The sequence below is a fragment of the Chiloscyllium plagiosum genome, unplaced genomic scaffold (genome assembly GCF_037043375.1).
Source record: "Chiloscyllium plagiosum isolate Xiang-an unplaced genomic scaffold, Cpla_swu_hap1 HiC_scaffold_46, whole genome shotgun sequence".
Taxonomy (NCBI): Eukaryota; Metazoa; Chordata; class Chondrichthyes; order Orectolobiformes; family Hemiscylliidae; genus Chiloscyllium; species Chiloscyllium plagiosum.
The window spans coordinates 19,426,648-19,442,074 of NW_028270184.1; the positions used below are offsets into that span (position 1 = coordinate 19,426,648).

Consider the following 15,427-nt stretch of genomic DNA (forward strand, 5'->3'; position numbering starts at 1 on the left):
TTTGTTAAACAAAGGTTTTCAGGGATATACCCAAAGGTAGGTATATGAAGTTAGGCCTTTGTAAACCTTAAGACTGAATGACCCTAACACACTTCTGAACCACCTCCCACTTTCAACCTCCCTATAACCTCAGCTCACCCAACACTACGCTGCCCGTGCGCTCACCCACACAGAGTCTTGTTCTCCTCACCTTGAGCACACTGACCTGAACAGCTTTCCAGATGAAAAAAAAATCAACATTTAAAAAAATGTTCTTGTCCTTGTTTGACATCCCTCTATGATAGCGATCATTCCCATCTATGTAATCGCTACCTCAAATTCTATCAGTGTTCAGGGCCAGAGGGTATTGACTATAAGTGAAGCAGGTAGATGGAAGCAGAGGCTAGTGCTGAAGAAGTCTTAGCTCTTCAGCGTGTCTAACAGGTTTGAGATTCTTGCTATGTGTGTGAATGAGCGTGTGGGCTGAAGGGAGGATGCGCAAAGTGACCACTGCACTGTGATAGAAGGGGCCATTCAAGAGAAACATATGTCTAAATCAGGAATAGTGTAATCAGAGCAACAGAGACTCTTCCCTGTTGCCCCAAAGGCTGTGCTGTCTGCCTGGTGCCCAACTTCAGAACGTTCATCTAGGCTGCAAAGGAACTTGGGAGTGGGAGGGGAACGATCCAGTTGTTGCTACAGGTAGAAAGAGAAAAGAGGGTCTGCTGAAGGAATATGAGCAGCTCAGGGCCAAATTAGAAAACAGAACCAAAAACGCAATAATTTCTGGATTACTGCCTGATCCATAAGCAAATGGCATCGGCTCAGTAAACCTCAAGAGGTAAATGTGTGGCTGCAATATCGATGTGGGAGAAATGGGTTTGATTTCATTGGATATTGGCGTTAATACTGGGGAAGGACAGAACCGATGGGATGGGCTTCACCTGAATGATGCTGGGGCCAAGTCCTGGTGAGTAGCATAACTCTTATCTGTGGATAGGGCTTTAAATAAAATCATGGGCATTGGTTTCAGGCGCACAGAAAATGATGGGAAGTCTTAAAGTGGGAGGGGAGAGGAGCTCAGCACAGGCTAAAGTTTCTACAACACGTAATAGGACAGAAAGTATGGAAAGGATCAGGCACAGCAGATAAGGAAACAACTATGAGAAGGCGGGCAGTCACCACAGGACTGAGGGGGTTGTACCTAAATGTACACAATATATGAAACAAGGTAAATTAGCTTCTGGCACAGATTGAAATTGGCATGTGCAATGTTGCAGGTATCACAGACGTTGCTGCAAAGGAATTAGGGTTGGAAACGAAATATCCAAGAATACATACTTTATGAAGTGACAGGCAGATGGGCAGAGGGGGCGGGGCTACCTTGTTAGTAATAAATAAAATTAAATTGACAGCAAGGATGGAAACAGAATCAGAAGGTGTAGAATTCGTGTGGCGAGAGTGAAGGAAACAAAGGAAAAAAGACCCTGTTGGAACTTGTGTACAAGCCTCTCAGCAGTCGTCAGGATATGGGAAAGAAAATAAATCAGGAGATAGAAAATGTTAGAAAGGTGTACAAAATAATGAGAGGAATAGATAGAGTCAAAGGCCAGAGATCTTTCACCAGGGCAGGATTGACTGGTACGAGAAGTCATGGTTTGAAGATATTAGGAGAAAGGTATAAAGGAGACGTCAGAGATAGGTTGGGAAAAGTTGATAGGAAGGGAGATCTGCGAGTGCAGGTCCATTGTACCCTGAAGGTTGCTGCACACGTGGATAGAGTGGTCAAGAAGGCATATAGTATGCTTGCCTTCATCGGACGGGGTATTGAGTATAAGAGCTGGCAAGTCATGTTAAAATTGTACAAGATATTGGTTCGGCCGCATTTAGAATACTGTGTACAGTTCTGGGCCACACATTACCAAAAGGATGTGGACGCTTTGGAGGGTGCAGAGAAGGTTTACGAGGATGTTGCCTGGTATGGAAGGTGCTAGCTATGAAGAGAGGTTGAGTAGGTTAGGTTTATTTTCACGAGAAAAAAGGAGATTGAGGGGGGACCTGATTGAGGTTTACAAAATCATGAAGGGTATAGACAGGGTGAAGAGAGACAAGCTTTTTCCCAGGGTGAAGGATTCAATAACGAGAGGTTATGCTTTCAAAGTGACAGGTGGAAAGTTTAAGGGGGATACACGCAGTAAGTACTTCACAGAGAGGGTGGTGGGCGTTTGGAATACGTTGCCAGCAGAGGTAGTAGAGGCAGGTATGGTAGATTCATTTAAGGTGCGTCTGGACAGATGCATGTGTAGGTGGGGAGCATAGGAATACAGATGCTTAGGAATTGACCGACAGGTTTAGACAGTACATTTGGATAGGGTCAGGCTTGTTGGACCGAAGGGCCTGTTCCTGGGCTGTAAATTTTCTTTGTTCTTTATGCAGAGTGTAGTGAATGCATGGAATGCGTTGCCAGCTGTGGTGGTAGAAGCAGAGTCATTAGGGACATTTAAGCAACTGCTGGACATGCACACGAGTTGAGGGGTGGGTAGGTTAAGTTACTACACTTTACATTAGGATTAAATCGCAGCACAACATTGTGGGCCAAAGGGCCTGTTCTGTGCTGTACTTTTCTATGTTCTATGTTCTAAACACACTACTGCAATAATGATGGGGGATTCCAATATGCAGGTGGACTGGGAAAATCAGGTTGGAATGTCAACAAGGTTTTCTTGGAGCAGGTTGTGGTAGAGCTCACGGAGGAACAGTGGGTGGCACGGTGGCTCAGTGGTTAGCACTGCTGCCTCACAGCGCCGGGAACCCAGGTTTGATTCCAATCTCAGGCGACTGTCTGTATGGAGTTTGCACATTCTCCCCTTGTTTGCTTCAGTTTCCTCCCATAGTACAAAGATGTGCAGGTCAGGTGACGGTAAAGGTAAAGGTACCCTTGGGAGGCAGTGACCATAAACATAATAGAGTTCACCCTGCAGTTCGAAGAGGAGAAGACTGAATCAGATGTAACGCTATTGTGGAAAAATAATTACAAAGGTATGTAGTCGGAGCTGGCCACGATTGATTGGAAGGGGGAGCCAGACAGGGAAAACAGTGGATTATAGAATCCCTCCAGAGTGTAAACAGGCCATTTGTCCCAACACATCCACACCAACCCTCCGAATAGTAACCAACCCAGACCCATTCCTCGACATTATTACTCCACATATCCCCTGACTAATGCACCTAGCCTACACATTCCTAAACACCACGGGCAATTCGACATGGCCAATTCACCCCAACCTACACACCTTTAGATTGTGGGAGGAAACCGGAGCACCTGAAGGAAACCCAGGCAGACACGATAGAATGTGCAAACTCCATACAGACAGTTGCCTGAAGCTGGAATTGATCCCGGGTCCTTGTCACTGTGAGGCAGCAGAGACAACCACTGAGCCATCATGCTGCCACAGCGAAGCAGCAATGACTGGAGTTTCTGGGGTAATTCAGGAGCCACTGCATAAATTCATCCAATGGTCAGGGAGAGTACAAAGCAAAAGAAAAAGCATACAATGTGGCGAAGATTAGTGGAAGTCAGAGGTTTGGGAAGACTTCAAAAAAACAGCAAATGTTAACTCTAAAAAAAAAACTGAGTAGAAAAGCTGAAATGAGAGTAAGCAGGCTATTAAAATGAAAGAAGACTGCAGAAGATTTTAGAGAGGTGTAGAGAGGTTACAGAGAGGCAAGAGTGGACATCAGACAAGAGACAGCTAGAAAACGAGGCTGGAAAGTAGTAATAGGGAACAAAGGAATAGCAGAGGCTCTGAAGTGGTATGTCACATCAATTTTCACAAGGGAAGACACCAGCAGCATACCAAAACTTCAAGGGAGACATGGGGCAGAAGTCAGTGCACTGGCCATCAGTAAGGTGAAGCGGCTGGGAAGCAAAAAATCACCAAGACCAGATGGATTATACCCAAGATGACTGAAAAAGAGCTGAGGAGTTTGGAGAGATGTTGGTAGTGATCATTAGAAATTACTGTAGTTAGGGAGCGTCCCATATGACTGGAAAATGGCTAATGCAACACTCCTGTTTAAGAAAGGAGGGGGGCAGAGGCAGGAAACTGCAAGCTAAACAGCCTGATCTCAGTTGTTGATAGGATTTGAGAGTCCCTTATTAAGAATGAGACTGCAGAGTACTTGAAAATATACTGTAAAATCAGGCCGAGTCAGCTTAGCTTTTTTTTTAAAAGGGAGTTCATGTCTGACAAATCTGTTCAATTCCTTCGATCTGCTAACAAACGAGTGAGACAAAGGAGAGCGAGTTGACATGATCTATTTAGATTTCCAAAAGGCCTTTAATGAAATACTGCAGAGCAGGCTGGTAAATAAGATAACAGCATGGGATTAGTGGCAAAGTAGAGGATTGGCTGCCTGGCAGAAGACAGAGAGTAAGGGTAACGAGGTCTTTTATAGGATGGCAGCTGGTGATTCGTGGGGTCAGTGTTGGGACCACAACTATTCACATTAAGCATTAACAATCCCGACAAAGGAACTGAGGGCATTGTTGCCACGTTTGCAGATGACACAAAGGTAAGTGGAGGGGCAGGTTGTGTTAAAGTAGTGGGGAGGGTGCAGAAAGATTTGGGCAGTCAGGGAGAGTGGACAAGATGGCAGATGGAATATAATGTGAGAAACTATGGGGGGGTTATGTACTTTGATAAAAAGAATAAAGGCATAGATCATTTTCTGAATAGAGAAACACTTCATAAATCTGAAAGGCAAAAGGACTTTGGGAGTCACAGTACAGATATTCTCTTAAAGTTATCACGGAGGGTCAGTTAGCAGTTCAGAGGGCAAATGCCATTTTAGCATTTATTTCAAGGCAGCTCTAATGCACGAGCAGAGATGTACAGCTGAGGTTATATTAGTTCTGGTCAGACTGCATTTGGAAGATTGAGAACAGTTTTGGATCTATTACCTAAGGAAGGATGTATTGGCCCTGCTGTGGTTTCAGAGGAGGTTAATTAAGAATGATCTCAGGAATGAAAGGCTTAACATATCAGGAATGTTTGAGGACTCTGGATCTATGCTCAACGAGTTTAGAACGATGAGTGAAGATGTAACTGAAACACACAAAATTCTGAATGCCCTGGACAAAGTGGTCGTTGGGAAGCTGTTTCAGTTGGCAGGAGAGACTGGGACCTGAGGGCACAGCCTTAGTGAAGGGAAGACCCTTTACAACAGGAGAAATTTCTTCAGCCAGAGAATCTGTGGGTTGGGGCCTAAAGTTGCTTCCCATGGTCTAAGATGTGGCCTGACCGGAATTTTATAAATCCTCAGAAGTACTGTACATCCCTGCCTTTATTTTTTTTTAGATTAGATTACCTACAGTGTGGAATCAGGCCCTTCGGCCCAACAAGTCCACACTGACCCTCCGAAGACAAACCCACCCCCCTATATTTACCCCTGACTAAAGCACCTAACACTACTGGCAATTTAGCATGGCCAATTCACCTAACCTGCACATCTTTGGAGGAAACAGGAGCACCCGGAGGAAACTCAAACAGACACGGGGAGATTGTACAAACTCCTAACAGACAGTTGCCCTAGGCGGGAATTGAACCCGGGTCCCTGGCGCTGTGAGGCAGCAGTGCTAACCACTGAGCCACCGTGCCACCCTAATTATATTCTAATCCTCTCAAGATGAATGACAACACGTATTTGCCTTTCTTACAACTTACTCAAGCTGCAAGTTTACCTGAAGAGACACCTGGACTGGGATTCCCAAGTCCATTTTGAATTTTCTTCCCATCTAGAAAATAGTCCATGCATCTGTTTTTCCTACCCAACTGTATGACCTGTTAGTGTCAAAGTTAAAGCTGGATGATTAGAGAACAATGGATGAATAAAGATATTGAGACACTAGTCAAGAATGAAAAGAATTATATATTAGATATAGACAGCTGGGTTCAAATGATTTTCCTGTGAGGGCTTTCTTCAGAGGGGGATCAGGAAGGCAAAAAGGTGAGATAACCTAATCTGCCGAGGCTATGGATAATCCAAAGAGATTCTACAAGTACATATTGAGGCAAAAGAGCAACTACAGAGAGTGACGGGCACCTTAAAGATCAAGGAGGTTGTCTTTGTGTTGAAACTCGGGAGCTGGGAGAGATAGCAAATGAATATTTTGCGTCAAGTTTTTGCTGTGGAGAAAGCTAGCCAAATGTTCACTCTCCATTTATAAAGCTGGACAGTTCCTGTTGCCGAACTATTTGACCAAGGGTGAATGAAACCAAGACTACTCTTTGTGGCTTCATGCTATACTTAGAGTCTTCCTGTTCCCAGGACTGGCGGGTTTGAGCTGAGTTATGAGGGGGACTGGATAGGATGGGATCTTTTACTCTGAAGCATAAGAGGTTGCAGAGTGACTTTATAGAGGTTTATAAGATCTTGAGTGATATCAATAAGGTATTTTTGCTTGGATTGGGGAGTCTAAAACTAGTGGGTAGATTTTTTAAGATGAGGGGGAAAAGATTGAAAATGGAACCAAGGGGCAATCTTTTCACACAGAGGATGGTTTGTGTATGGAATGAATTGCCAGAAAGAGTGATAGATGCAAGTACTGTTACGAAATTGAAAACACATTTGGACAGGTACATGAATAGGAAATGTTTAGAGGGATATGGACCAAATCAAGCAAGAAGGGCTAGTTCAATTTGGGAAACAGTGTCGGCATGGACAAGTTGGACTGAAAGAGGTTACGTAACTCAGGGAAATAAATTGTGATGTTGAAAGCAGTTCACATTACAGGAGAGGAAGTGCTGGAGGTCTTAGAAATTACAAAAGTGGATAAATCTCTGATATCTGATATAGCGTATCCCAGGGCATTGAGGGAAGTTCAGGAGGAAATTGCAGGCTCCTTCCAGAAATATTTGTATCATCTATAAATATGGGTGAGGTGCCAAATGACAGGCAAGTGACTAATGTTGTGCCTTTGTTTCAGAAGGGATTTTGGGAGCAGGCAGGGAACTTTAGACCCGCGAGTCTGACTTTGGTGGTGGGCAAGTAGTTGGACGTGATTCTGAAAGATAGCATTTGGAAAGGCAAGAAATGATCAGGGATCATCAACATGGTTTTGGGAGAGGGAAATCGCGTCTCATAAATTTGATTTTTTTTTGAGGCAGTAACCAAAAGGATTGATGAGGCCAGAACAGTATACATTGTTTACTTGGGATTTTGTAAAGCCTTTAACAAGTCCACATGGTAGACTAATGAGTAAAGTTAGATCACAGGGGCATTAGGGTGTGCTTGTCAACTGGATACAAAATTCGCTTAACTACAGGAGAAGAGATATGATAGTGCAGGGTTGTCTTTTGGACTGGAGGCCTGTGACTAGCGTTGTTCCACAGGGATCACTTTTGTTTGTCACTGAAACGAATGATATAGTGGAGAAAATAGAAAGCATGGTTAGTCAGTTTGCGGATGACACCAAAATTGGTGGCAGTGAATAAAGTTATCTAAGATTACAAAGAGAAACTGATCAATTGGCTCTTTAATTTGGATAAATGCACGGCACTGAATTTTGGTAAAACAAACATGGGAGGTAGGATTTACCCAATTAAAAGTATGGCCTTGTATAGAACAAAGAGACTCAGGGGATCAGTTACCTATCTCTTTGAAGTTGATGTCACATGTCACAGGGTGGTTAAGTTGGCTTCAGTATGCTTACCTTCATTGGTCACACCTTTTGCATTGGAGTTGGGACATCATGTTGAGGTTGTACAGGATGTTGGAGGGACCTCTTCTGGAGTAGTAGTGTCGAGTTCTGGTCACTCTGTTATAGGAAGGACATTATTGAGCTGGAGAGAGTTCAGACGAGATTTACCAGGATGTAACTGCGACTGGAGGCACTGAGTTATAAGGAGAGGCTGGATAGCCTGGGACTTCTTCACAGGAGCATGGAGGTAGAAGTTGACCTTCCAGAGGTTTATACAATTCTGCATAGTACAATTACGATCAATTGCAAGTGTCCTTTGCCTCAGGTGGGGGATTTCAAAACAAGGTGGCATATTTTTAAGGCGAGAGGAGAAAGATTTTAGAAAGGACACAAAGGGTATTTTTTTTTAAAAACACAGTGTTTCGTATGTGGAATAAACTTCCAGAGGAAGTGGTAAATGTGGGTACAGTTACAATGTTTAAAAGATATTTGGATAAGTACATGAATAGGAAAGATTTAGAGGGATGTGCGCCAAGTACGGGCAGGTTAGGAATATGATCAACATACACTTGTTAAACCGAGGGGTCTGTTTTCATGCTGTCTGATGCGATGACTCAGACTGAAATTTACAGAACACTGAGTGGTCTGGATAGAATCACTGTAGAGAAAATGTTTCAAGGAGTATGAGATACCAGAACCCGAAGGCATAGCCTCAGAGTGAAGCAACAACCCTTTTGAACCGAGGTGAGGAGGAATTTCTTCAGCAAGAGGGTGGTGATGGTGTGGAACTCACTGCTATAGGGGGCTGTGGATGCTAAGTCACAGTTTATTTATGAAGATATAAAGATGTTTTTAATTGGTGAGGCAGATCAATGGTTATGGCAGAAGGTAATAGGCAGGAGAATGGACTTGAGAAACATGTCAGTCATAATCAAATGGAGGAGCAGACTTGATGGGCCAAATGGCCCAATTCTGCTCCTTTTTCTTGTCATCTTATGGTTATTATGGGTGATTTAGATTGAGCAAATCAAATCAGTACCTATACCATCGAGGAGACATTCCTGGAATTTTAAATGAGATGGTTTTTGGATTGATACATTAAGGACCCAAATGGAGGTCAGGCCATCCTTGACTGCATTCTGTGTAATGGCTGGGAGTGGGCTGGCTCTTTTGGGTGAACGGCTAATTTCTGATGCAGAGTGACATCAATAGCATGTGCTCAATCCCTGTACCAGCTGAGGTCAAAGCACCGTCAGTTGTCTCTCTCCCCTACACTTCCTCTGGTAAGACAGCAGTCCAATGATCTTCTGGGACTGTGGCAAGTTTAATTTCAAAATTTTAATAGTGTAATGAGAAGGGAATAATTTGCAAACTCACTGTGTGAGGCCCTTTGAGCAAGAGTGAAGAACTCTGCATGATGGAGAGTGGCAAAATTGATTTGGAGACGACGGGTCAAAATATAAATAGAGAAAATTACGATGATAGGAGACAATAATTTGGGGAACGTATCTTAAAGGGATGACAAACATTTAAACAGCATTTAGAGGAGCGATGGCTGTTATTCATTCTGGCTGACACAAAATAAAACAGGGGATGGGAACCTGAGGTGTAGTTCCAGTGAATAGGAGGATGAATAGGGAGGGCATGGAAAGGATTTCATGGTCACAGGAATGTGCTGGCAGACAGTAAACTGGTTTGAAGTGCGTCTACTTCAACACCAGAAGTATCCGAAATAGGGTAGGTGAGCTTGCAGCATGGATAGGGACCTGGGACTTCGATGGTGTGGCCATTTTGGAGATATGGATAGAGCAGAGTCAGGAATGGATGTTGCAAGTTCCAGGGTTTAGATCTTTCATTAAGAACAAGGAAGGTAGTAAAAGAGGGGAGGTGTGGCCTCCCCACAACGTAGCTGAAAGACCTTTTGACGAGGACTCATCTACTGAGGTGGTATGGGTTAAGGTTAGAAACAGGAGAGGAGAGGTCACACGGCTGGAAATTTATTTTATTTCGACCCCCGCAGAGTTCCAGGGATATGGAGGAGAGGATCAGCAAAAACAATTCAGGGTAGGATTGAAAGAAACAGGGTGGTCATTATAGGGGACTTTAACTTGCCCAACATTGGCTGGAAATGCTATAACTCTAATACGTCAGATGGATCAGTTTTTGTCCAATGTGTGCTGGAGGGTTTCCTGACAGTATGTCGAAGGGCCGACAACAGGGGAGCAGACACTGGATCTGGTGCTTGGTAATGAACCAGGCCAGGTGTTTGATTTAGTGGGAGGTGAGCACTTTGGAGAAAGTGACCATAATTCAGTTACGTTTAGTTTAGCGATGGAAAGGGACAGATACATGCCACAGGGCAAGAGTTATCAATGGGTCAAGGGCAACTGTCATGCGAATAGGCAAGACTTAGGATGCATAGAATGGGGTAGCAAAATGCAGGGCATGGGGACAATAGAAATGTGGAGCTGGTTTAAGGAACAGATATTGCAAGTCCATGGCAGGTATGTCCCTGTCAGTCAGGGAGGAAGTAATAAGGTAAGGGAACCTTGTTTTACTACAGAAATTGCACTTCTTGTTAAGCGGAAGAAGGAGGCTTACGTGCCGACGAGACGAGATATTTCAGATGAGAAGAGTTATAAAGGAGAGCCCTAAAACTTTCTATAAGTATGTGAGGAATAACAGGATGACTAGGGTAGGAATACAGCCAGTCAAAGACAGCAGTGGGAAGTTGAGTGTGGACACTGTGGAGATTGGCAAGGTGCTAAACGACAATTTCTCATTGGTTTTCACTCAGGAAAGGGAGAATATTGTAGAGGAGAAGAATGAGATACAAGATATTAGACTAGAAAGTATCGAGGTTAGTAAGGAAGAGGTGTTATCAATTCTAGAAGGAGTGAAAGTAGACAAGTCCCTTGAGTCCAAGGACTCTGGGAAGCTAGGGAGGTGGTGTTGGAGCCTTTGGCTTTGATCTTTCCAGAGGACTGCAGGATTACAAATGTTATGCCCTTTTTCAAGAAGGGCAATAGAGATGACCCAGGCAATTATAGACCAGTTTGTTGCAGGAAAAGTTTTGGAAAGGATTATGAGAGATCGGATATATAATCATCAAGCAAGCAACAATGATTGCAGATAGTGGACATGGTTTCATCGAGGGCAGGTCATGTCTCACAAACCTCTGAGTTTTTGAGAAGGTGACCAAGCATGTGGACAGGGGTAGGGCAGTTGATGTGGTGTATATGGACTTCGGTAAATACTTTGATACGGTTCCACATGGTAGGCTGATGGAGAAAATGCAGAGGCATGGGATTGAGGGTGATTTAACAGTTTGGATTAGAAATTAGCTTTCTGTAGTGGTGATTGATGGAAAATATTCAGCTTAGGGTCCGATTACTAGAGGTGTGCCACAAGGATCTGTTTTGGGACCACTGCTGTTTGTCATTTTTATAAATGACTTAGGCATATGTGGATGAGTTATTAAGTTTGCAGATGACAGTAAAGTTGGTGGAATAGTGCACAGTGAGGAAGAATGTTACAGGTTGCAGGGGCACTTGGATAAACTGCAGAATTGGGCAAATGCAATTCAATGCAGATAAATGCAAGGTGATTCACTTTGGGAAGAATAACAGGAAGGCAGAATACTGGGTCCATGGAAATATTCTTGGTAGTGTGGATGTGTAGAGGGATCTTGGAGTCCATGTACAGATCCCTGAAAGTTGCCACCCATATTGAGAGTGCTGTTAAGAAGGCATACTTGTTAAGTTTTACTGGCAGAGAGATTGAATTCCGAAGCTGTAATGTCATGCTGCAACTATACAAAATGCTAGTGCGGCCACACTTGGAATATTGTGTACAGTTCTGGTTGCCCCATTACAGGAAGGATGTGGAAGCATTGGAAAAAGGTGCAGAGGAGACTTACCAGGATGTTGCCTGGCCTGGAGGGAAGGTCTTATGAGGAAGAGATTTTGGGTTTGTTCTCATTGCAAAGGAGGAGGATAAGAGGGGATTCGATAGAAACATACAAGATGATCAAAGGATTAGATAGGGTAGACAGTGAAAGTCTTTTTCCTAGGATGATGACGTCGGTTTGTAAGAGGGGGCACAGCTACAAATTGAAGGGTGATAGATTTAAGACAGATGTCAGGAATGACCTCCCTGCCAATGTAGTTAACTCAGCCACATTAGCGAGATTTGAACAATCCTTGGATAAGCACACAGATGATGATGGGATAGTATAGGAGGACAGGCTTAGATTAGTTCACAGGTCAGTGCAACATCAAGGATCGAAGGGCCTGTTATGCGTTGTATTGCTCTATGTTTTATGTTCTAAAAATGTGGCCCTGTCACAGCTAACAAGGAATATTAATGATAGTACTGGATCCAAGGAAGAGGTGCGCAAATTGGCTAAAAAGAACAGCAGACCTGAAGACTTGGAGCAATTCAGATTTCAGCAAGAGAGGATCAAGTGATTAATTCAAAGGGAGAAATAAAGTTTTTGAGGAAGCTTGAGTGGAACATACAGACTAACTTAAAACTCTGAGAAAGTGAGGACTGCAGATGCTGGAGATCAGAGCTGAAAAATGTGTTGCTGGAAAAGCGCAGCAGGTCAGGCAGCATCCAAGGAGCAGGAGAATCGACATTTCGGGCATAAGCCTTTCTTCCGTTTTTCCAGCAACACATTTTTTAAAATTTAAAACTCCTTAAGGTATAAGAAAAGAAAAAAGATAAATGAAAACGAATCAAGCAGGGGAAATTATAATGTGGAATAAGGATATGGCACATCAATTAACTATATATTTTGGTTCTATCACCACAAACGATGAGACAGATAGTATCTCTAAATGCCTGGGGAATATGAGTGTGAGGAATTGAAGGACATCAATATTAGCAGGGAAATTAATGAATTAAAAACCAACAAATCCAAACACCTGTTACTTCATACCCCAGTGTACTTAAAGGCACCCTAGATAAAGTGGATGCGTTCTGAAACCACATTTTTGAATCTCAATAGAGTAAAGTGATTATCCTTCAAGATTCTATAGACTCTGATACAGTTTATATGGCTTGGCGGGTAGCTATTGTGACCCCACTATTTAATAAAGGAAGTAGAGAAAAAACATGGAATGATAGACCAGTTAGCCTAACATTGGAAAACAGTGAGAGGATTGTACACAGTTAACATGGATTTACCAAAGGGAAATGAGAAACAACAGCTGATGTCCTTCAAAGTTGAACAAGTAAGCATGCAGGTGCAGCAGGAAGTGAGGAAGTCAAATGGTACGTTGGCCATTGCAGCGAGAGAATTTGAGTACAGGAACAGGGATATCTTGTTTAAATTTTACAGGGTCATGGTGAGACCATACTTGGAATGTTGTGTGCAGGTTTGGAATATTTATCTGATGAAGAATGTTCCGCATATGGAGGCTGTACAACCAAGGTTCAACAGATTGATTCCTGGGATAGTAGGACTGACATATGAGGACAGGATGGATTGGTTAGGATGAAATTCACTGAAGTTTAAAAGACTGAAATAGGATGTCATAAAAACTGATAAAATTCTCAAAGGACTAACAAGGTAAATATAGAAAGGATGCTCAATGAACAGGCAGTCCAGAACCAAGGGGAGGGGAGGGGAGGAGAAGGGGGAGGGGGATCACAGTTTAAGTTTGACTCAATACCTTTTTGAGAAGGAAATCTTGCTCTCCTTACCTCATCCGACCTGTGTAACTTCAAAATGCCAGCAATATGGTTTTGGACTGAGCTGACAAAAATTGTTTTAATCAGAGACTCGTGACCCTGCAGAATTTGCTACCATAGAAAACAGTTAAGGCCGGAATATGGACTTTTTTCCAGGAAGATAGATAGATATAGTTGTGAGGGCTAAATGGATCAAAGGGTATGGGTCTAAAGTGGAAGCAGACTAGAGTGAAGGATCAGCCATGATCATACTGTGTGGGCGGCACGGTGGCACAGTGGTTAGCACTGCAGCCTCACAGCGCCAGAGACCCGGGTTCAATTCCCACCTCAGGCGACTGACTGTGTGGAGTTTGCACATTCTCCCCGTGACTGTGTGGGTTTCCTCCGGGTGCTCCGGTTTCCTCCCACAATCCAAAAAAAAAGTGCAGGTTAGGTGAATTGGCCACGCTAAATTGCCCGTAGTGTTAGGTAAGGGGTAAATGTAGGAGAATGGGTCTGGGTGGGTTACGCTTCGGCGAGTCGGTGTGGACTTGTTGGGCCGAAGGGCCTGTTTCCACACTGTAGGTAATCTAATCTAATTCAAAAAAAATACTGAATAGTGGAGCAGGATCAAACATCACAACTTACTCCTGTTCCTATTTTCTATGTTTCTGTTCTGATAAAAGGTGAGACATAAAAAACAAAATGACTGTAACTGATACAGGTATCAGCCTTACCTTATAACTATTGGATGAAAATCCTCTAAGGAGGTGCAGAGTATTTTGGAAACTTCTGGTCTGGCTGCTCTGTCTCTCGCTTTTGATTCAGTTCTCAAATTGTTAAATAATCTGAGAAAAACAACACTGTCCAGAGGAAATAAGAAAGCAGCTTTACAAGTTTGCGGACATTGGGGGGGGGGGGGGGGGAAAGAGGGGTGGGACAGGGTGGGGAGGATGTATAACTGGGGAAGTGGAGCAGTGAGAGAAACAATGATGTGGGTTTCGTGGTGGGGTGATGGGCAATGAACAACCGCAATTTCCAAACACCTCCATCCTGTTCAGTTCTCTCCCTCCACTCTCTCAGCCTCTTTCACAATGACAGCCAACTCAGTGACAAGGATGATCATGGGGACAGTTTTCCATCAATTTCAGTCACTAACACACATCTCCCAACAGCACACGGCACACACTCCTCAGTGAACATAGCAATAAATTAATCCAATAACTTTGGTTTTCAACTCCATTCACACCAAAGACAGATTAACCAATAGTGAAGCGATTAATTAAAAATCAAAACAAAACTGAACCAAGAATCGCGGCCGTTGACAAGGGCCTGTTTTTGGGAAGAAGCCTGAGGCTTTCTGCTGCTTAAATAGCAGCCCCGGAAACCTCATAATTGGGGCTAGAGCCCGACACTGATCAACCATGAAACCTTCTCACCAGAATGTAGCTCTGTCCGCTGCCCTCCCTTTTAAATTTCACTCACCGCCGACGCAAAATTTCTTTCCGAACATAGCGCGCATTCTCACAACCTCCTTTAACTGTGCGCATGCTGCAGTATTCGTCCCGCTTAACGGATTACGTCACACGGCCAGTGACACGCAAGGGGCGGGACTGGAGGACCGAGCTGGGGCTACTGGTCCTCCAAGCAGGGAAAGCGCGGCGGGAATGTTGGCCAATCAGGAAATGTGGGTGGGTTCGAGCACCACCCTCTCTGTGTGAGTGAATTGCGGGGCCAGTGGGAGGCTCGCTGAAGACAGAACGTTATTTCGGATGGGCGGGTTTGTTGTCACGTGTTCTCAGATGCAGGTCACATGAGACAGGGAGAAGTGAGCAATATCCCTACGAATAGCGACATCTCAGTGACAATGCACCCAGAAAGAAAACTCTTAAGTTACAGAAGGTGAAAAATAAATAAATCAGTGAAAATTTTCAGCACTGCAGTGTTCTCAGTATAAAAGAGAAAAAAAGAAATAGTTACAAAGTCAAACATTACAGATTTTCCTTAAACCATGGGACTGCAGACGCTCCAAGCTGCGCTTCCCCCAAGTGGGCTTGCTCTTCCCTTCCC

The 15,427-nt window shown here is 43.7% G+C and overlaps 1 protein-coding gene across 18 annotated transcripts in view; it reads right to left on the minus strand.

Moving 5' to 3' along the window:
* Window positions 1-15,427, minus strand: part of LOC122543966 (uncharacterized) — a 199,269-nt gene that overhangs the window by 103,442 nt on the left and 80,400 nt on the right. For 9 of the 18 annotated variants that reach the window (XR_015754592.1, XR_015754591.1, XR_015754595.1 and 6 more), the window contains exons 1-3: window positions 14,843-14,949; window positions 14,095-14,220; window positions 7,694-7,798 (exon numbers count right to left, since the gene is read on the minus strand). Coding sequence is in view for 8 of the 18 variants with exons in the window: in XM_087983725.1 (XP_087839851.1) it covers window positions 7,694-7,699 (6 nt within the window). In the remaining 10 variants the exon portion in view is untranslated. Of the gene's footprint in view, window positions 1-7,693; window positions 7,799-14,094; window positions 14,221-14,796 lie in introns of those variants that run through there. The other 9 variants (XM_043682972.2, XM_087983723.1, XM_087983724.1 and 6 more) reach the window with 2 other exon arrangements.